At 41.4% G+C, this 22,310-nt stretch overlaps 3 protein-coding genes across 4 annotated transcripts in view; all 3 read right to left on the bottom strand.

Annotated features, from left to right (window-relative positions):
* Positions 1-289: 289 nt before the first annotated feature.
* On the bottom strand, positions 290-8,257 carry LOC136179310 (polymeric immunoglobulin receptor-like). 2 transcript variants are annotated; one of them, XM_065955458.1, is made up of 8 exons: positions 8,137-8,257; positions 6,720-7,025; positions 6,083-6,373; positions 4,946-5,257; positions 3,813-3,854; positions 3,653-3,736; positions 3,362-3,417; positions 290-2,110 (listed from the first exon to the last, which is right to left on the bottom strand). In XM_065955458.1, the coding sequence occupies exons 1-8, from the start codon at positions 8,177-8,179 to the stop codon at positions 1,829-1,831; spliced, it is 1,416 nt and encodes a 471-aa protein (XP_065811530.1). In that variant the 5' UTR covers positions 8,180-8,257; the 3' UTR covers positions 290-1,828. The 2 variants fall into 2 exon arrangements, with proteins under 2 accessions (XP_065811530.1, XP_065811531.1); XM_065955459.1 differs by having other exon boundaries at positions 3,825-3,854.
* Positions 8,258-9,078: 821 nt separating this feature from the next.
* Positions 9,079-17,041, bottom strand: LOC110003862 (polymeric immunoglobulin receptor-like). Its single transcript, XM_020659431.3, has 7 exons — positions 16,773-17,041; positions 14,560-14,886; positions 13,345-13,656; positions 12,528-12,839; positions 11,951-12,055; positions 11,686-11,729; positions 9,079-11,076 (listed from the first exon to the last, which is right to left on the bottom strand). The coding sequence occupies exons 1-7, from the start codon at positions 16,813-16,815 to the stop codon at positions 10,861-10,863; spliced, it is 1,359 nt and encodes a 452-aa protein (XP_020515087.1). The 5' UTR covers positions 16,816-17,041; the 3' UTR covers positions 9,079-10,860.
* Positions 17,042-18,466: 1,425 nt separating this feature from the next.
* The window catches only part of LOC110006130 (angiopoietin-1-like), a 13,297-nt gene continuing 9,453 nt past the window's right edge, over positions 18,467-22,310 (bottom strand). Inside the window, 1 exon segment of the mRNA XM_065955457.1 lies at positions 18,467-21,619. Within this exon segment, the coding sequence (XP_065811529.1) occupies positions 21,459-21,619 (161 nt within the window). The 3' untranslated portion in view covers positions 18,467-21,458.

Genomic DNA, 22,310 nt, shown 5'->3' with positions numbered 1-22,310 from the left:
GTCACGTTTAAAGTATGAACCCTTTAAGTCTCTATTAGTAAATACATAAATGGGGATTTAGCCAAATGGTTCTTCCTTCTGTCAGTTAATGTTTTAAAACGTTTGAACGCTTGAAAAGAAGAAAAAAGACTTGTGGTTGTTTCCATGTTGTAAATGGAAGCAGAGAAACATTACATTATCACGTTGAGCCATTTTCTGTTCTGTCTTCAGGAAGTGAAGTTATAGTCACAAAAAAAGATCTGCTATTTTCTCTGTCTGAAGAACTTTCTCAAAATGATTCTCTGCAATGAAACATATATATATATAGATTTTATTTATAATGAGCAAACGTTGATGACAAACTCACAATTCAGAGTTAAAAACCAGAAAATCTGAATTTTAAATAAAAAATGATTTAAAAGGAATAAAGAGAAAAAAGTATACAAAATCACTGAAGGTTGAGTTTAAAGGCTTTATATGTGATTTTTTGATCCAGCAGATGTCGCCCTTGAGTATCGGCATGAAACCAAAACAACTCGCGCTGCATTGTTGTGTTAGCATGCTAATGCTAGCGATCTTTATTATGCTGGTATCTTCACACTGCATGTAAATTTAGCTGAAATGAGCGTGATCTAGAAACACAGTTAAGCAGTGAGTACAGTATGTTATTCTTCTTTTCTCTAGTCCCTCAATTAAACAACTTTTATACACGAGGGGAGGAGTCAGTCGGCTGTCCTGACGATGTAAACAAAGTGAAGATAGGACTCTGAAAACTCTGAAAACATCACAGACAGTGGGACTCGGGTGTTACACCCATTGTAGACAGTCATGACTCACAGAGTTATTTTCAGAGGATATACTGGATTTCTACATTTAAGTGTGAAAAATCACAAATAAAGACTTTTTTTAAAACATTTTACAAGACACCTAAAATATATACAGTAAATTTCTATTTCTAAATGTGCATAACATATGACACATGGTGTTTTTACGATACCTGAACATCATCAGTCTGATGCTGTAAATGTTTTACTGCAACAGACAGTTTTATTTTAGGGGAGAAACAGCACTGCAGCCCAGTTACCACCAACTCTCAGCTGATGTAATAATATCACTTTAAGGGCTTGTGTCCATCCCATTAACGAAGTCAGTGACCGCCTGAGTGACGTCACAGGGACGCAGGGGGCGCTGGAGTCCCATCGATGGCGGTCTCCATGCTGGAAATGCTGTCTCAGTCTAACTTTCAGTCAACCTAACGACAGGCTGAGAGCTGGAGCTGAGGCGGGTTTTAAACCTCCTGACAAACCGTTACACCGCGCCCACCTGTCAATCAGGTCAGCTACACGCCTTATTGTGAATAACTCTTATCCTTCATCAAATCAAAACTGATGAGTCATCAAAACATTCACCCCCCGTACAGTGTGTGTCCATCCAGACATGAGCTAATCACACCTATTTGGTTTTTTGAACCAGGCTGTAAACATGTTCATCTCTGCTGTAAAAACAGGCTTTTTAGAATGGGTGTGTATGTGACTTCCTGTGCTTCTGCAGCCAGCCTCTAATGGACACTCGAGGAACTGCAGGAGTTTACACTTCAGCATCAACTTCATTTTTCAACACCAGAGGTTTCTGCTTGGTAAGGCCTCGGTTTCCAGCAGCTAAAAAAAAAGTGATTGTAGGTGTTTTAAATTAATGAGTGCATCGGCTGTTTCCCGCTACAGAGACCTGAAGATTCTTTTTTATTTATCGTTCCAGATCAAAATGGTTTCTTCTTTGTCCACGCTGAACCTAATCTCTCTGCAAGATTTCCTTATTCCTTATTCCTTCAGACAAACTCTTCGATTCGTCCTCACTGATTCTTGTTGACCGTGGAGTAGAAAGGTTCCTCTGAAGGTCTGGACGCTTGATTGGCAGCACTTGGGCTCTGCTTCACAGACGAGTATTCACAGGCGGAGGAGCTGGGTTTGAGGGTCAGTCCCTCACCTCCAGAGCTCTGCTGGAAACTGATGGCAGAGTAATGCAGCGAGGGGGACGAGTTCTTGGGAAAGTCGACCGTGGCATAAACTGTTTTGGTTGCATGTCGTGAGTCTGGATTTGTGACGCGCTCCTGTATCTCCTCGTAGATGTAATCCTGCCAGGAAAGAAAAAGAATATCATTCTTCATCTGAAGATCTCAGTCCTATAAACAAACTAACAGACTGCATAAAATATATCAAACTCAACGCAGACAGGACAGAAATATCAGCACATCCATCTTCACCTCAAATCCATGACCATGAAATACAACGAGCAGGCCAGAAATCTTTGCATCATTTTGGATTCTGACCTTAGCTTTGACAGTCATATCTCCAACATTACCAGAACAGCATTTTAACATTTGAAGAACATATCAAAACTCTGATCCTTCATATCCCAAACTGACGCTGAGAAATGAGTCATCTCAACCAGGTGAGGTGACTGTAACGCTCTATATGCATCAAAACAATCTGTAGGAAGACTACAACTTATTCAACATTCAGCAGCCAGAGTCCTGACCCCGTATGAGAAAATGTGATCACATCACTCCGGTCCTCAAAACTCTCCATTGGCTCCCCGTACAACACAGAATCACCTTCAAAATCCTACTCTTAGTCCATAAAGCTGGTTCAGCTCCTGAGGACATTTCTGACCTGCTCACAGACTACAACCCAACCCAGACCCTCAGGTCATCAGGTGGAGGTCTTACTCAGAGTCAGATCAAAGTCCGGAGAGGGGGCCCATTAGTTACTGTGGTCCTTCTCTCTGCTGCTGACCTGAGGTCCATCACTACTGTGTCTACTTTTAAAACAAAACTCAAAACCTATCTGTTCTCCAAATCATATGAGTAGTTATTTTTGTGTGTGTTTGTCTGTGTGTGTGTGTGTGTGTGTGTGTGTGTGTGTGTGTGTGTGTGTGTGTGTGTGTGTGTGATCACTTTTGTGGTAACTGATGTTTGCTTCGTGGTGTGTTTGACTTCATTGATTAGATCTCTGTATCTTCTTAATGACTGTGGAAACACTTTTGTATGCTGTTTTGACTTTGTGTTTGACCTCAATGTAAAGAGCCAATCTGTAAAGAAATGTGCTATAGAAATAAAGTTGCTATTGCTATTCCTTAGCAGCTGAGTTATTCTTGTAAAGGTCTAAAGATATTACTGTCATGAGGTCAGAAAAAACATGCAAAGATGTGTTCAGCCAACATGAGTAGATATAAGAATCCTGCATCCCTTAAATATACATCATGCCGGCTTCAAGCCTCTGAATCAGCCGTTACATAGGCTCTGTTCTCTACCCTGGCAGCCCTGCAGCGTTCTGTATGACACAAACGTGAGCTGTCAGACTGAACTATATTCCTGTACATTTACCTCTTTGGTGTTCTGGGCTGCTGCTCCATGTCTTGTTCTTTTTGAAAGGGACAACCCTGTAAAGAAGAAAACAACCAGAAGGTTTAAAGATTATCATATTTTATAAAGTGCATCGATTTTAAAGCTTTCTCTGCACATTCGGTCACGTTTGCCTGCCAGTGTCAGTCACAGATAAGAACTGAAAGACATGCACGAGTTAATTTTGAATGTGTCTGATTATGACTCGTATATGAAGTCTATCTGGTTTCAGTGTGGTTTTCATGTTGCACAAACTGGTGATGAACGTCTTACGTTTGTAGGTAACGATCGAAATGAGCACGAACAGCAGCAGCACAACAGCACAGACGATCACAGCAATGACATACACGAACACATCTGCAATAAAATATCCAGTGTTATTTAAAACAGTCGAAGGTTTAAAACATCGTCACTCCTCCTGCAGAGATCTCACCTGCTCTCTTACCAGGACTCTCAGTAGATGTGGTCGATGTTACTGAAAGAAAGGAAAAGTGCATGAGATTTATGTTGCTACAGAAAGTCAGCAGTGTGATTTCATATCAAAGATCCTCTATTGCAGTGGTTCCCAAAGTTGGGGTTGGGTTCCTTCCACATGTAAAAAATTTAAAATAGCATAGCTTATCTATTATTGTGAAAATACAAACAAAAAATATAGTTCAAGAGATTAGGTGTGTTCTGCTCCGAGCGTTTCTGTTTCTACATTAAATGTTTTAACCACCTCCGGGGACAATGGGGGTCCTCAGTTCTTAGCACCGTTATGTTGGGGGTCGCGGGCTGAAAAGTTTGGGAACCCCTACTCTATTGGACTGAATAAATGGAGCAGACGCTGTGAAACAAGGCTGGATTAACGGCTCTGTTTAAAAAGCTCTTAATAAACATGTTTCTAATCTTTGTCTAAATGTCATAGTTGTGAAGAAGAATCAAATAAAAGCGTCAGACCCTGCAGGAGGGGGCTGAGAATACGCACATCACACCTTCTTGTCTATGCACCCTCCATCTTCACCACCCAACCACTTCCTCTGTTTGTTTTTCTTCCTACAGAACGATGGTTTGAAACAACATTTCTCTATCACATGTGGTTCAACACTTTGACTTCTAGCAGCCATCTTAAAGGAGTTTGTTGCCTTCAGAAAACTCTGAGCATGTTCACAGTCGTCAACATTAACAGAGACTGTGACGGTCACTGCCCTGGCTTAATACCAGACTGTCACACTACTGACCTTACTGACAGACTCACTCCATGTTTGCTGTTCTCAGGTCATTAGTAAAATAAATCATTATTCATCTGAAGTTAACTGATGTCCTTTTTCATATTTGTCATGGCCCTTGAGCCAGGTCATGTTACAATTCACTTAGCAGATGCTTTTATCCAAAGTGACGTACATCAGAGAGTAAGTACAACACTAATCCATTCATACACCTCCACTGAAGCAGAGGGAGCAATGCAGGGTTAAGTGTCTTGCCCAAGGACACATCTGACATGTTACTCAGCTGGGAATTGAATCTTCAATCTTCAGTTCCACTCTTTAAACCTCATCGTCTCCAGTAAAAACTCTGAGCACTCACCTGCAGTCAGCACCATCCTGTGAAAGAACCTGTGAGTTCCATCAGTGCTTAGATCTCCACACCAGTACGTCCCAGAGTCCTCCTGTTTTACTTTCAACAATGTTATGGTGATATTTCTCTTCTGTTGATCCACCGTCATGGAAAACCTTCCAGTACTGATGTTCTCCCGTGTGGTGTTTATTAGAGGATGGCATATAGAAGGATCTTCTCCCTTACAGATGAATTTCACTGATTCTTTTTCTTTTTCTGAATATTTACAAAAGTATTCAAAAGTGTCTCCAACTTTTGGAGACCTTTGGAAGTTAATGATATCTGTGGACAGACAGAGAGAAATCAACGACACTACTAAAGGAAGAATGTTTGACTTTTTGATCCAGTAGATGTCGCCCTTGAGCTCCAGCATGAAACCAAAACAAACTGCTGTTAGGCCACGCCTCCTCCATACTGAAGCCTCCGCCCTCCTCCAGAGACACACCTCCAACCCCCCTCCACTCACGTTTACACAAAGTTATCAAATGGAACTAACATAATTAAACACCATCAAGTGGCACCTGTGTCCTGCGTTGTTGTGTTAGCATGCTAATGTTAGCGCTCTTTAGTTAGCTCGTAGCTTCACATTAGATGTGTCCTGCATTGTGTTAGCATGCTAATGTTAGCGCTCTTTAGTTAGCTCGTAGCTTCACATTAGATGTGTCCTGCATTGTGTTCGCATGCTAATGTTAGCGCTCTTTAGTCAGCTCGTAGCTTCACATTGTTGTGTTAGCATGCTAATGTTAGCGCTCTTTAGTTAGCTCGTAGCTTCACATTTCATGTAAACTGACACAGAATGAACGTGATCTAAAAACTCTTACTAACATCCAAATAATCAGTGGATTCAGTTCTTCTTCTTCTCTCTAGTTCTTGACTAAAACAGCTTTTATACACAAGGGGAGGAGCCGGCCGTCCCGTCCATGTAAACACGGCTCTGACAACAACACAGCCAGCGGGACTCGAGCTTCTCCCTCATTGTAGACAGTCAGGACTCAGAGACACATTTACACAGGACAGACTTTATGATTTATTGATGTGGAACATGTCGCACACTCTTCCTTTACACAATGAACACTTAATTCAAAATGTCAGATGCGAGTGACTCACCTGCAACCTTTAGTCGTATTTGTCTGAGTCCAGCTCGGTAACTTCCATCACCTGATGTGAGTCCACACCAGTAGATCCCATTGTGATGCTGTGGTGACACATTTCTGATGGACATGATGAGGAAGTTGTCTGTATCATTTGCTTTTTCTGTGATATCCTCACAGTCGGAGTTTCTGTCTTTGCAGAAAAACATGGCTTTGGACCAGTAATCAGCTTCACATGTGATGGTGGTCTGAGCTGTTTTGTAGGCAGTTTGATCAAATGGTTCCCGGCAAACATCTTTATCTGCAACTACAAGAGAAGTAAAACGGGCAAAATGTGAGTAAGGACATTTTCTAAAGTTTGTGTAACTGCTACAAATACCGAGAGCTTTACTAGTGTGGCCAAACCAAAAGAAACTGTATCAATAACGTGATAGGTGGATAGAAATCAGAGGCGGCGTCTACTAAGTGATGGAAGAGATATATCTGATAAAGTCTGTTAGGATTATATGTTAATAATTCAGAGTGCTCCGGTTACAGAGTCTCTCTGTCGGGGCATTTTATTAGTTAGTTAATGTTCCTCTTGTGAAAAAGTCTGACCAGGTTAGTGACATCACTTTAATGAAAAACACATGAAAACAAAACATGTCTCTTACCAGCTTTCCTGTTCAGTTTAATGTCGACAGACACAGACTCAATACGTCCAAACATGCACTTCCACTCTCCGGCGTCTTTGTCCTGAAGGTCTTCGATGATCACTCTCAGTTTTTTATTCTTTGTGTCACGGTACATGGAAACTCTGTCTTTGACTTCCCACTCATCTTTTTTAGTACTTCTTATGACTGTTTTGGTTTTATTGATTACATTAATATTTTGAAAACCTTGCTGTGTGTTGGGATATGGGCAGGTGAAGTCGACCCATCCTCCCAGACATCCCTTGACTTCATGTGAGGCCTGACTCCCTGTAGATCAGACAAAGAAACAAACACATCATGTCAGACACCCAAACAGTCCTACAGCTTCTGATTAGATCTCACTTAACTCTCTGTGTATGTTTTATAAACTTGTTTAACATGATGGCATCACGCGCACTGTCACGATAGATCCTGCATCCTAGATACTGAACATTAGGTCTGAACAAAATGTGATTGTATTTTTCAATATTGTGACAATGATATAAACAGTGATAGATAAATACAAAATGAAGAGCTATAACTCAGTTTCTTTGGCTGCAGTCCAAATTCAAACCATCAGAGAGCTGTCTCCCCCCCTCCTCTCTAGAGTCCATGCTCACTCAGGTCACCATGTGGTGGACTCTGAAGCTTCAGTGTTTATCCAGCTCTGCATGGGTCTGTAAACCTTTCTGTGTTCTAACCTCTCTCCATTTTTCAAAAGCATCTCCAATATTGATCCTAGTTTGAGCACGTTTCTGCTCGTGGAGCTTATTAGAAACATGCAGAGGCTTTTTAGGTCGGGTACAATCACTTCTATCTGAACCACTTCTCTTGACCGCTTCCATCGCTGCAACACCTGTTGACCTGATAACTGCTCTCATATCTGACAAACCGAGGGGCGTCCAAAACGGCCGTGTGGGGGTGTCTTAAAAGCGCCTACCTTCTCTGGTCCAAACAAATCCAGAGCATTCAGGAGCAGAATCTAAAGTTAGAAGGAGGACATAAATGCTGCTCAACTTTATAGGTGGTTTCTGTTCGCTGTCTGAACTGACGGGACTTTTATTTATTTTTTTGCTTAAATGAGCTGTTTGGGTTTTCACTTCTGCTTCTGTGTTCTCCGCTTCAAGAACAGACTCCTCAATATTTCAGTGTAATTTGTATGTATCCTTTATTAGCATTAGCATCAGGACCCCGAAAATATACTGTTAGAAACTGGAGCTTGAAGTTGAATTTAGTATAATAAATGATTATAAAAAAATATATATTTTTTTTATCTCAGACGAGAGTGAGAGAGTAATTTTCAGTTGTTCAGAGAGGGAATAGAAAACTAGAGCTGGAGAGTCAGTGGAGGTGATAAAACAGGTAAAGAGTTTTAAAACGTTAGTTTAAAGTGACTCACCTGTCGTCATCAGTGAGAGGAGCAGCAGGAGAAATCTTCTCATCTTTACAGTCTCGGATCCTGAAATCGTCTCTAATAATTATTTGTCTTCTCTCCGTGTTGTCAGTTCCTCTTTCTTTGGTTGATCTGCAGCATCTGGACAGGCAGCAGCGTTTCCTGAGATTATATTTTTAGGTTGCATGAAAGTTACCCGCCTACTTCTTATCACCTTCCTCCTCCTTTTTTTCACTGCAACAAATGTTCTGTATTTCAAAGGTAAATAAGTCTCAGAGCTGGCTGTTTCTGTGTCTGTACCTTTAAATATGTAAATGAGCTGTGTCTGACCACGCCCCCTCTCTGGAAGGGCTTGGGTGTACTCGGTCTTTCTCGCTCCATGTCCTATTGTTTACGGTGAGAAGGCAGACTCAGAGGGCAGAACAAACACCTAGCTGTGGGAGTGTCACCCACCTGGGGGAGGGGCTACTGCCCTTTGTGATGTCATGAAGGGAAAATCTCCAAACGGCCTGTTTGAGCACACATTTTCTGAAAAGTGGAGCAGGCAGAAGACGGAGAGGATGGACTTTTCTCATCATTGGGGGGTTTGTAGACGGACTAGAGACACATGTTAGAGTTAGAGGAACATGGAGAAGTGGATTTTACAGAATCTGTCACGTTTAAAGTATGAACCCTTTAAGTCTCTATTAGTAAATACATAAATGGGGATTTAGCCAAATGGTTCTTCCTTCTGTCAGTTAATGTTTTAAAACGTTTGAACGCTTGAAAAGAAGAAAAAAGACTTGTGGTTGTTTCCATGTTGTAAATGGAAGCAGAGAAACATTACATTATCACGTTGAGCCATTTTCTGTTCTGTCTTCAGGAAGTGAAGTTATAGTCACAAAAAAAGATCTGCTATTTTCTCTGTCTGAAGAATTTCCTCAAAATGATTCTCTGCAATGAAACATATATATATATAGATTTTATTTATAATGAGCAAACGTTGATGACAAACTCACAATTCAGAGTTAAAAACCAGAAAATCTGAATTTTAAATAAAAAATGATTTAAAAGGAATAAAGAGAAAAAAGTATACAAAATCGCTGAAGGTTGAGTTTAAAGGCTTTATATGTGATTTTTTGATCCAGCAGATGTCGCCCTTGAGTATCGGCATGAAACCAAAACAACTCGCGCTGCATTGTTGTGTTAGCATGCTAATGCTAGCGATCTTTATTATGCTGGTATCTTCACACTGCATGTAAATTTACCTGAAATGAGCGTGATCTAGAAACACAGTTAAGCAGTGAGTACAGTATGTTATTCTTCTTTTCTCTAGTCCCTCAATGAAACAACTTTTATACATGAGGGGAGGAGTCAGTCGGCTGTCCTGACGATGTAAACAAACTGAAGATAGAACTCTGAAAACTCTGAAAACATCACAGACAGTGGGACTCGGGTGTTACACCCATTGTAGACAGTCATGACTCACAGAGTTATTTTCAGAGGATATACTGGATTTCTACATTTAAGTGTGAAAAATCACATATAAAGACTTTTTTAAAACATTTTACAAGACACCTAAAATATATACAGTAAATTTCTATTTCTAAATGTGCATAACATATGACACATGGTGTATACGATACCTGAACATCATCAGTCTGATGCTGTAAATGTTTTACTGCAACAGACAGTTTTATTTTAGGGGAGAAACAGCACTGCAGCCCAGTTACCACCAACTCTCAGCTGATGTAATAATATCACTTTAAGGGCTTGTGTCCATCCCATTAACGAAGTCAGTGACCGCCTGAGTGACGTCACAGGGACGCAGGGGGCGCTGGAGTCCCATCGATGGCGGTCTCCATGCTGGAAATGCTGTCTCAGTCTAACTTTCAGTCAACCTAACGACAGGCTGAGAGCTGGAGCTGAGGCGGGTTTTAAACCTCCTGACAAACCGTTACACCGTGCCCACCTGTCAATCAGGTCAGCTACACGCCTTATTGTGAATAACTCTTATCCTTCATCAAATCAAAACTGATGAGTCATCAAAACATTCACCCCCCGTACAGTGTGTGTCCATCCAGACATGAGCTAATCACACCTATTTGGTTTTTTGAACCAGGCTGTAAACATGTTCATCTCTGCTGTAAAAACAGGCTTTTTAGAATGGGTGTGTATGTGACTTCCTGTGCTTCTGCAGCCAGCCTCTAGTGGACACTCCAGGAACTGCAGGATTTTGAACTTCAGAATTGGCTTCACTTTTTAACATCGGAGGTTGCTGCTTGTACCGGCAGTGCCCACAATGTCAGTTTCAGAGCGCTTCTGTTGCTAGGTTATGAAAGTAAACCTCTACCTCACTCTGTAACGACCGTTTGGTCTATTTCAAAAAAGCTGCGCTGCTTGAAATCTGCTTTTACTCAAGGTAATATCAAAATGTAAAATACATAAAAACAATATAAATGAGTCCTGAATGAATGTTTTACTTTGAGGCTCATTTGAATGGAAAGTGTCCGATGATGCTCCATGACGACGCTTCATGATGTCTGCATAATGTTGGGTTGAAATGACCACAAACAGCTCCTCAGCACAGAGACGATGTTTCTTTGCGACGCAGTTTCTGCCGCATCAGTCGTGCACTGCTTTCATACATTTCCCCATCAGTCTAAATCAGTGCAGACACCTTAAAGTCTCAGAGCCGCCTGACCTGCCCATAGTGCTGCTGTCCGTAGCTGACAGTGGAATAAACAGGGTCTACAGACAATGTGGACACGTGTGATTGACAGTTGAGTAGACGGGACTTGGGTCAGGGTGTCGCACAGTAGAATATGCGTCTCCTTTCACGTCAGAGCTGTTTTTGAAGGTGACGACGGAGTAACCCGGTGGGGCAGATGAGATGCTGGGGAAGTTTGCGGTGGCGTAGATGGTTGGAAGAGGAGGTCGCTCCTGGATCTCTGCGTAGGCTTGTTCCTTCAGGAGCAGAATAAAAACACATTTATAAACATTGATGAATGACTGACGTTCATAAAGACAGTTTAACAAATCTTAAAACATTTTACTCTGAACTAGCTGTCAGCCTTATCAAGATGCGTTTGCGGTCTGAAATAAAGGCTTTCATCGTTTAAATCAATGAAATCATAGTGCTGTCCCTCCCGCTCTGTTAGCCACCACAGCGTCTCCTTGTAGTCACAGTGATGTATGTCCTCTTTAACAAACTCTCAGACAGCTCAGCTGACGAGTCCAAAGTAATATCTACCAAAATATCCTCCAAAATAAAAGCACCACAAAATCTGTTTGGAAATGCAAAATGATATAATTTCAAGCATGTGCTTAAAATGTGATTAATCACAATTAACTATTGAATTCAGCGATTAATCATGGTTCAACTCTGAAGGAAACAACAAGGCGGTGGTCTGTCTATTGATGTGTATAGTGTGCAGCAGTATGAACGTCTCTCCTCACACACACACACACACACACACACACACACACACACACACACACACACACACACACACACACACACACACACACACACACACACACAGAACTACACTTCACACAGAGATGATCATTTACCTCGAGTGCTCCTCCATCTCTCCAGGTTTCTGAACGCTTACATCCTGAACGAGAAAAAGGGGGGAGGGATTAAATTAAGAAATAAACGACGAGAGAAAGTTATTGAGTTAAGTTATTGAAAAATGTTACACACACACACACACACACACAGACATGTATGTCTGCGTGTGTGTGTGTGTGTGTGTGTGTGTGTGTGTGTGTGTGTGTGTGTGTGCGCGTGTGTGTGTGTGTAACTGTGGGGAGAACGGGTAAAGAAACCTCTTACGTTTGTAGACCAGAACCAGAATGATGATGAGCACCACGACTAGACAGACGACCACAGCACTGATCACAGGTAACAGCCAGACTTCCTCCTCTTGAGATTTAGGCACTAAAAATAGATAATAAAACAGATTACAGATAAAGCGACCCTTATGCATGGTTAATACTTCTGCGTCAAATCTATGCTGTGGTACACACCAAGGGTTACGCTGACCGGATCAGAGCTGACCCGGATCAGAGCTGACCCGGATCAGAGCTGACCCGGATCAGCTCACGACAGTGCGAGATAATACGATGCATGTGTAATAAAACCGTATAAACTCATCAACAAACACACGAGTGTTTTATTCTGAAAAATAAACCGGATGTGTTTCATGTTGTTCTGGTGTCTGACTTCCTGTCCCACTCGATCTGCTCTGTGTGCTAAATTGATGCTCTGCCAACTAGCGTTTGCGTTCCTCCTCTTCTGCTCTGCACACATTTTATGATCAACGCCTTCCAACTCAGATTACTAAACGTTACAAAATCTGATCGTAATCCTACAGATTCAAAAAGAGAGACCAACAGTCTGAATTACTCACCTACAGTCACCAGAAATCTGTGGTAGAACTTGTCTGTTTTTGAGCCGCTGTTTTTTGTACCACACCAGTACGTCCCAGTGTCCTCTGCTGTGACTCCTGTCACTGTGATGTTGATCTGTTTTTTCCGATGATCTTCCTTCAAGGAAAACCTCCCAGTGCTTCTGCGTGACCCCTGTTTGCTTATTAGAGTCTGACATGAAGAGGGATCCTCTCCTTTACAGAAAAATCTAAATATGCTAGAACTTTCTGGATAGTCACACCTGAATGTAGAAGTCTGTCCAACAGCTAGAGACAATTCAGAGGTAGTAATATCTGTAGAGAGAGAAGGACATCGTTTACTGTATTTAAAGACTGGACATGTGGCTTCATGACATCACAAAGCGCAGTAGCCCCTCCCCCAGGTGGGTGACACTCCCACAGCTAGGTGTTTGTTCTGCCCTCTGAGTCTGCCTTCTCACCGTAAACAATAGGACATGGAGCGAGAAAGACCGAGTACACCCAAGCCCTTCCAGAGAGGGGGCGTGGTCAGACACAGCTCATTTACATATTTAAAGGTACAGACACAGAAACAGCCTGTTCTGAGCAGGGCTGAAATAGAGGGGTTTATAGACATGATCAAATACAGGATCAGAGTGGATTTAGGACAAGAAACTTCATACACATGTTTTGAGGAGCTCTGAGACTTATTTACACCGAAGAAGAGGAGGAGGATATGTCACCTTTAACGGGGGATGGGTTTACATTTCCTTTGGCTTTAACCAAACAATGTTATTGTTTAAGTTCTCAAATGGAAAAGTGTCAGAAGTAGATGACTCACCTTCAACATTTAGATGAATCTTCTTCAGTCCAGCTCTGGAAATTCCATCTTTAGATTTCAGTCCACACCAGTAGTCGCCCAGATGCTGCGTGGACACGTTACTGATGGACACGATTAAACCTGTTCCTGTTATATTGAGACTGAACGTCCCGTTTGACCTCAGAGGAGGTTCTGAAAGAATGTCCTCACAGATGAAGCCGTTGTCTTTGCAGAAAAACTTGACATTTGACTTGTTTGGATATTCACACGTGATGGTGGTTTTAGCCGTTTTATATGCAATCTGATTAAATGGAGTCTCGTAAGAATCCTCACCTGCAAACAACAGAAAAATTAAACATGCAAATGTGTCAGTCTTTAAAGGCATGTTTTACCTCAGTAAACATTTTCTCTCCATGACCTTAATCTCTAGTCAAGTCAAGTCATTTTAAAAACTGTCTTATTTTGTGTAAAATTGTAATGTGGAAAGGAATGCTTTAAGCCAAGTCCTGGTGCGGACCAAACCTGGAAGTTGGTCTGGTAGCTAAGGAGGTGCTGGTACCTGTGACTAACAAGTCCCTACCAAGGCGGCCAGTCAGTCAGGATAGAGTCCACCCATGTACCAACCTTGTGTTTAAAATATGGTCACTTCTGCCCTCCAGGTGTTGGCTAAGAAACCAAACTTGAGGCTTCAAAGGAGAGTCAATAAACCAAATGGGGGAAGTCATCTTGGCTACATCAGTGTCTTATATACTTGAATTGTTCTGTACTACGGCTGCATGGTGCTGCAGTGGTTAGCTATGTTTCCTCACAGTGAGAACAAATCCTGTTTGGACAGGAGCCTCTCTGTGTGGAGTCTTTCTCTCTGGGTTCTCCGGCTTCCTCCCACAGTCCAAAGACATGCTCGTTAGGTTAAAATTGTCTGTAGGTGTCTGCTCTAAATTGTCTGTAGGTGTGAATGTGAGTGTGTCTGATTGTCTGTCTCTATATGTCAGCTCTGTGATTGGCTGGTGAACAGTCCAGGGTGTAACCCCGCCTCTCGCCCAATGACAGCCGGGATCGGCTCCAGCCCAACGGGTAAAGCGGTAAAGATAATGGATGTTCTGTACTAGCAGAGCTTGACCACTTCAATATGTACGACACAAAGGTTTATCTTAGTAACAGAGTCTTATCAGCACATTTAAAGGTTCCACAACTATCAACATGGGAGACAGGAATAGAAAAGAAAACATTTCTCACGTTTCAAGTCCACCTCCTGATCAGAATCGTGTTGATCAAATCCACACTTCCACTTCTTAAAGTCGTTAGACTGAAGTTGTCTGATGATCACCCTGAGATTTTTATTTGTCCTGTCATGGTAAAGGTGAAATCTGTTTTGACTTTTCCAACTAGCTGTGAGATTACTTTCTATGACTGTTTCATCACCACACTTGACATAAACAGCCTCATAACTTGTATTAACATCTGGATATCTGCAGGTGAAGTCCACCCATCCACCACTGCATCCCATCATGTCGATGTCTTCAGATGAATCTTCAGATGAATCTTCAGATGTAGCTTCACAGCCTGCAGATCAGAGAGAAATGTTGAGTTCAGAATATGACACCACACGGGGCTGTGATCTGAATATGATCCAGACAGATGAAACTGATGCAGTAATAATCATTCCTATTATAAAAAAGTTTCCTGGTGATTTCTTAGAAGCATCAGGGTTTCTCGGAGGAAGTAATCAAGTTATCAGAAACAATCAGTAAATGTGTTGTCATGTCTGCTTTTCAGCTGGTTTTATTTCCTTGAAGAGGACATATTATCACCCTCCTCCACCTTTTCAAACAGTCCCCCTGTGGTGGATGGTACCCATGCAAACTGACTGGCTGCATGGACAATGGACTACCTCACCAACAGACCACAGTACGTGAGGCTTCAGGACTGTGAGTCTGACATGGTGGTCTGCAGTAAAGGGGCCCCGCAGGGGACAGCTCTCTCCCCTTTTCTCTTCACCCTGTACACCTCAGACTTTTTATGACACTGTGGTGGCGTCTGCACTTTTCTATGCAGTGGTCTGCTGGGGAGGAGGGAGCACAGAGAGAGACAGGAAGAGACTGAACAGACTGGTCAGGAGGGCCAGTTCTGTCTTGGACTGTCCTCTGGACTCTGTAGAGGAGGTGAGTGAGAGGAGGATGTTAGTGAAGCTGACATCCATCATGTCACCCCCTGTAGACACTGTGGGGGCCCTGTGGGGGCCCTGTGCAGCTCCTTCAGCAGCAGACTCAGACACCCACCCTGCAAGACAGAGCGCTACCGCAGGTCGTTCATCCCATCTGCCGTCAGACTGTTTAATCAGACTGTTTAATGAGACTCTTTAACAACATCACCAACTCATGCTACACACTGTGTGTGTTTTTTTAATAACAATAACTCTTTCCAGTGTAGTTACTGTGTAATTTTCCATTATTGTATTTTTTTATTTAACTGATGCAAATATGTTTGATTTTTGATTTTTAACTTCTATTTGTATTTTTAATAAATATATTCCCATCCCCTGTTTTTTGGAGCTGCTGTAATGCACAAATTTCCCCCATGGGGGATCAATAAAGTTTATCTTTATCTTTATTGTAGCTAGGTTTTAAAAGTCACTTCCCTCTGTAGTGACTGTTTGTTCTATTTTATAAAAGCTACCTGAGGTCAATCTGCTTACATTCAAGGAAATATCACCAAATACAAAAAACATCAAAACAATATAAATCAGTCCTGACTGAGTGTTTTACTATGAGGCTCATTTGAATGGAAAGTGTACGATGAAATGTGTAGAAACATGATAAAAGGTTTTATAAAAGTTGTTTTTGTCGTCATCATCCCTTTACTATTAAGAGTATTTTTTGTGTGGCAAAACTTGTTCATACAGAGTAAAGACTTTGAAGAAGTCAAAGTCAGTCCTGGCAGATCTTCATCATCCTTTGTCCAAGGAGTTTAAGTCACTGCTGCCCGGCCACAGATTCAGCCCGCCAGCATGCAAGAGGCGAGAGACTGAGGAACTAATTTGTCCCGGCAGCCATTGTTTTTTTAAATGACTAATTAAATGTTCCTTCTTTATTTGATTTATTGTCCATTGGACTTTCTACGTCTAAGTGTCCTTCTAATGTTGTATAGTGGTTGCTGTATGTTTTGTTTTTTTTACTGCTGAAAGGAACAGAAATCTCCCTCTCACAGGGAGAATAAAGATCAGTAATTTCATGAGTGAAACGTTCGCAGTTCACATGAAAAGTGATTACAGAAAATGTTTCAACACATTTGCAGTGAGTGTGTAAAATGTATGTTTTGTATTTTGTATCAGTTAATAGAGTAATGTAGTTTTGTAGCATGGTGCTGAAGGATTTCTCTACATATTTATGGCACATTAACACATAAAATAAGCTTTGATTATAGTCTGTTTTAGAGATCAAAAGGTTTACCTGTCATCATTGCGACGAGGAGCAGGACAAAGATCTTCATCATGCTGCTTTCTGACTCCAGCTGCTTGTTTCAGGTTAACTGCTGCTTCTTCACAGTCCACTGATCTCAAAGAGTTCTGGTTCCTGAATTGGTCAAGCCGTTACTTAAAAACTCTACACCTAACGCCTTTTCGATGAATCCTTCCTTATTTTCATTTGCGGTTGATCATATCTTCTTCTACAGAAACAGTGTCTGGCAGTAAAGGGGAAGGGGAAACCCACTGAGGCAGAAAAAACAGATATACAGGAATTAGCAGTCATAATCACAAGATGTTAGAAATAGAGGACGATGTTCTGACATGTAAACACTTTGATCACAAAGAAGGAGGAGCTCATCTTTGTTTAAAAAAACAAACCCACGTCATTAATCTGTACAGTTCCTGAACATAAAACGGAAGAAAGTGACAAAAAAGGTAGTATGACAAGGACTTTTTCGATCACATCACAGCAGAACCACTGCAGCTGTGGCTCAGTTGGTAGAGTCATTGCCTCTCATCCAGAAGGTTAAGGGTTCAATCCCCAGCTGAGCAATATGTCTGATGTGTCTTTGGGCAAGACACTTCACACTGCCTTACTCCTGCAGCTTTGGTGGCAGTGTATGAATGGATTTGTGTTGTACTTACTCTCTGATGTATGTCGCTTTGGATAAAAGCGACTGCTGAGTGAATTGTAACATCGCAGGAAGAATCAATCTTTTTCCATAAACAAGCGAGACGCTAACAAAGCTTCAGAGAGAAAACAGGGAACTGAAACAAAAGTGTTGATGACTGAAAGTATGAGACGATACTGTAATGCTGTAATGATTATATAGTATTACATCACCACACTTTAACAGGCTTTATTAATAAACTGAGCTGCTGATGTAATGTCTGATGTTGTAACAATTCATATTTATTTTTATACCAAACATGGAGAACGAGAGCACTGTTGTGTTTGTGTTTTTCTGTAAACATGGAGATCAACTTCAAATCTGAATATAATTCCTTTTACACCTGATCTTAGGACATTTTTATGAGTAAGGCCTGTTGCATCTGTTTCAGGTGTGTCAGCATGTTTGATGGCTGTCAGGTGCACATTCAACCTGAAAACCGTGTGCAACGATTGGCTCCAGTTTTTGAAACGGTGCACGACTGGCTTGACGTGTATTTAGCTTTCAGTCACATGGTCGGCATGCAGGGCAAAAAGGGTGTAGGGAACTGGAGGCTGAATTGAATACTCCACAGGCTTTTTAAGTTGACTATCACTTCAAAACGATGTCCTGAAAACCACAGGAACCCAGAGATATTAAGATACACTGAGTTTTGGAAACTTGTGACCAGGCTCGTCTCCTTGTTGGTTAGAGCATCACATTCAACAACAACTGTCTTTAGATTACATAGACACAAAAAACTTGTTAAAGACGCAAGTGACAACTAAGACCAGTAACTGTGGGATGTCACATGACAAGTATTAATATCTAGCAGCAGCCACAGCACAGATGTGAAGGAAGTGAAACCCAGCAGAGACTGCACAAAAAAAGATGGCCTTGGCGTCTTTTGAAGCTATCAGTTTTTAAATTTAAATTAAGATATTTGATGGGCACAATGCATTGAAACATAAGCATTAACACAATTAATTCCCATTGTTTACTGGTACTTTTGAAAGACTAAAAAAAATAGCTCTTTAGCTTTATTTATTTTAAGAAAACACATTTTTCTGATAAATTACCCAAACATCTTTTAATCCACACATTACAATTTTTTTGTACACTCACATTCATACATACCCTGTCCAGTTTTTTCACTGTGGATCCAATAGTCTTCACTGGTAATGATACATGACATGACCACAAAAAAATCATTTTTCATATCTCAGATGTCTTTCAAACATATCTTAATCCTGTCAATAATCTGGAATAAACAGGTTTGTGACATGAAAACACAGTTCATATGATGACAAAAAAAATGCTCAAACATTAAATATTAACCTACTCATATGTCCTTCAATTCCTTTGATCTATTTAATATGTGTGACCTGTAGTAGTCCCACATATAAAAAATGAATTTTAAGTTTTTGAATAAGATTTTTTGCACATTGACTTCTCTAAGAACTTTATTTTTATGTTAACGTCCCTCAAATGCATTGTGATTCAATCAGCCGTCAAATGAATGGATGGTAGTAATAAGATATTTCAATTTATTCAATTGTCTTTCTGTGTGATGTGTGTAGTTGTCATTCTTAGAGATAAAGTCAGCAGCTTTTTCCAAAATAAAATAAAAAACAGACTTATCCTAAGTAAAGCTGCTCCATTGTCCCTTCTGGGCCTCGAATCATGTGTGGTGGGGACTGTGTCTGCAGAGACTCTGTCCTCTGTCTGGATTTTCATGGTTTGGTTTGTTTGGTTGGCACGGGACTTTTCTGGGCAGGGAGCTGTTTTTTTTTCCTCTAGCCCACACAGGTGAGTTTTGGAGTGGATACAATTCAGCGATTTGATGGAATTTGAACCGGCGAATATGGCAGATGCAGCGGCAAAGCAGAAAAAAAAAATCATAGTGAGGCAAAATGCCACGCTACTAAAGCTCGTTCTAAAACATGGGTGAAACCTGTTGTCTGTCAGAAGGAGTTGGTCTGCTTTCTGTTTGCCAAAAACACCAATGGTTAGCTTGTGCTAGCGTGCGGTAGCTTGCAGTGTAGCTACATGCAGTAAATGTAAACACTACGTCCTTCAGTGAGTGTGAGCTTCTGGGGATGTTGAGCCCAGGAGGAGGGGCCACGTTTGAATGTGTGTTTGCAAGCTGTAAAAAATATTGCTACTGACTACCTTTAAATAATGTTAAAATAATTAATTTGTAAATATTTAATGAGAAAAGCGATATAGATAAAACCATCCTTGATGTTGTTATGTGTATTATTGACCTCCTTTGTTGGCTTTTTGTAGAGGTTAGTGGAATGTGCAAATTTATCCTGAAGCAATGATGGCTGTCATTAAGAAACATGTATGTATGTCTGTATGTAATACACAGCACCTGTGTTTGTATTTTATAAACTCCCTCTAAGGCTTGTGGCCAAAGTCCCATGTGAACAAACCATTTGGTCATACTTCTGTTAGTAGCAGTGTTGAACACCCTTAAATTCTTCCAGAAAACCCTTTCAGGGTTGATAGGGTTGCTGATTTGGCATACGTTAATGGAGAGCTAAAGGTTTGTACAATCATTATAATGGAAAACATAATAATGGAAAGTTCCAAGACTTCTATGCCATCATCAAAACAAGAGGGTTGTGCCATCGTAATACTGGACGACTCTTGGGCAGAAGGTCTTTCCATTATGACACTTGATGGTCTGGGGACAAAGGGCCATACCATCAAATACTTGACAGTCCTTAGAATGAGGGTCAAGCAAACAGGATTCTCATGGTCCAAGAGTAATGGATCATACCATTACAATCATGATCCCGGATGCTCCAAGCGCAGAAATGTTTACCATAATAATACTGAACATTCCTCAGGCTGAAGGTCATAATCTTATGATACAGACAGATAAAGATTGAGGGTCTTTCCGTCATGTCACTGGACAATCCTTAGAAATGTTGTACCATCATGACACTGGCGAGTACTAATGCAGTCCTTGTACTGTACTCAGTCTGAGTTTCATACTTTTAAGATACCATCAGTTCAAAGGCTGAAGGTTATGTCCTTAAGATGCTGTACAGTCAAAGGTCATGGTTGATTTAATAATGTAACAAGACCAAGTGCCAAGGCAGCATGTCATACAATCATGTTACAGGACAGTCTTAAGGCTGTGGGTTGCAACCTTTTTGAAATCAGATGGTCCTGGTGCAGAGGCTTATGCAATCAAGACACTAGTTCACCTAAAGCTGAGGACTTAATATCCCAGTACTAGGTGATCCTTAGGCAGAACTTTGTACCACAATGGTAATAGATGGTCCTAGGGCAAGGGTCATCCATAGATTGTCCAATCTTGGGGGGTTGTGTCATCATGATGTTGGATTGTCCTAGTGCAGAAGGGCCATACCATCATGATACTGGACATACCTTGGGCTGAAGGTCATGCCCTTTGATACAGGAAAATCAAAGGCTTAGGGTCACTCCATCATGTTAGGGAGAAAGTGGTACCATCATGATTCCAAACCGTCCTAAGCTTTACAGTAGTGTTACCATTGTACTGGTCAGCCATTTCTTCAATCCTTAGTTAGGGAGCAGTACCATCAATAAACTAGATGTTCCTAGGGCAGAGGGTCGCACCATCATGATACTGGACAGTCCCAAGGCTGAGGGTCATACCGTCATAATACAGGATTGTCATGAGGCAGAGGAGCCCATAATTATGATACTGGTAGAACCTATGGCAAAATCGTACCATTACCATACTGGACAGTCATGAGCCAGAAGGTCATACCAGCTTGATACTGGACAATCCTATGGTCGTACTAACATAAAACTGGACGGTCCCAGAGCAGAGGATACCAGCTTTGTGATAGTGGATGGTCCTAGGGACGAAAGTCTTACAAAATGATACTGGACTGTCCTAGGGAGGAGTATCGTACCATCTTCATACTTGTGGGCCTTAGGAATCGGGTCGTACCATCATGAAACTAGACAGTCCTCAGGATCAAAGGTTCTACTGTCATGTGTAAAGAAAGATGTTGTTAGAAGTCATATGGTCGAATCATCATGGAGGTGGAGCGCAGGGAGTAGCTGGGTCCTCTGAAGTGGTGCCACTTGATGCCATTCAGCTTCCTGATGTTGTGACCAACAGTGTAGTAAATACCGTTCAGGTTGGAGAAACCACAGGCATCGAACCACCAACCTAATGGAGAGAGGAAGAGAGGGAGGGTGCACAGAAGAGAATCAGCTGTGTGTTACGAAGGGGGAGGAAGAAGAAGGGAGGAATTTATGTAGAGTGCGGTGGGAAACACAAGAGAGAAAGGAAATGGGTAAAGCTGAAAGGAAGAAAAAGAGAGGAAATAGGGCAGGGAAGAGCAAGAAGAGGCAGAATAAGAGAGATGGAAGAACAGAAATGTTGAGACAATGAAGAAATTAGCTTGGAAAAAGCAAAACGTGCAGTAAGGGGGAAAGTATTGGAAATGTGAGTATGAAAGGTGATGCATAAGGGATTTTCCATTTAATTCCTCATGATTGGCAAGCTTGGGTGCAATTTCCATTATAAGATTTGAGGAAATATTGTGTGTGACTGTGTGTTGGTTTTCAGTATGACACACCCTCACTAGTAGTGTCTCATTCTCTCCCCTTACCTTTTCGGTTATTCCCTTCTCTTCCATTCCTATGATTTGTTGTGATTTAAAATTATTCACTGACTAATGGTGACCTCTGGGGTATTTTCCTCAGAGTGCATCGAGTTATTGCCAGAACGCGTAAGTTAATCATGGATCGCAGCCCATCAAGAGGAGAGCAACTAAAGAGCAGCTTGTTTTGGCACTGACGGTTGACAGGAGCTGAGAGTTAAAAGATTCCTGCTTCTGAGGAAATACCACTTATTT

The sequence above is a fragment of the Labrus bergylta genome, chromosome 5, assembly GCF_963930695.1.
Source record: "Labrus bergylta chromosome 5, fLabBer1.1, whole genome shotgun sequence".
Classification (NCBI taxonomy): domain Eukaryota; kingdom Metazoa; phylum Chordata; class Actinopteri; order Labriformes; family Labridae; genus Labrus; species Labrus bergylta.
This window is presented reverse-complemented; position numbering and strand designations above follow the sequence as displayed.

What these genes read in the sequence shown, in the direction of transcription:
- LOC136179310 (XM_065955458.1), bottom strand. Translation starts at nt 8,179, where the DNA reads ATGAGAAGATTTCTCCTGCTGCTCCTCTCACTGATGACGACAG. An exon ending in CAGGATGGTGCTGACTGCAG is followed by an intron (nt 3,855 to 4,945) that starts GTGAGTGCTCAG and finishes CCTTTCTTTCAG; the next exon opens with TAACATCGACCACATCTACT. An exon ending in GAGTCCTGGTAAGAGAGCAG is followed by an intron (nt 3,737 to 3,812) that starts GTGAGATCTCTG and finishes ATTTTATTGCAG; the next exon opens with ATGTGTTCGTGTATGTCATT.
- LOC110003862 (XM_020659431.3), bottom strand. Translation starts at nt 16,815, where the DNA reads ATGATGAAGATCTTTGTCCTGCTCCTCGTCGCAATGATGACAG. An exon ending in TCTGGTTCTGGTCTACAAAC is followed by an intron (nt 11,730 to 11,950) that starts GTAAGAGGTTTC and finishes TTTCTCGTTCAG; the next exon opens with GATGTAAGCGTTCAGAAACC. An exon ending in GAGATGGAGGAGCACTCGAG is followed by an intron (nt 11,077 to 11,685) that starts GTAAATGATCAT and finishes CTGCTCCTGAAG; the next exon opens with GAACAAGCCTACGCAGAGAT.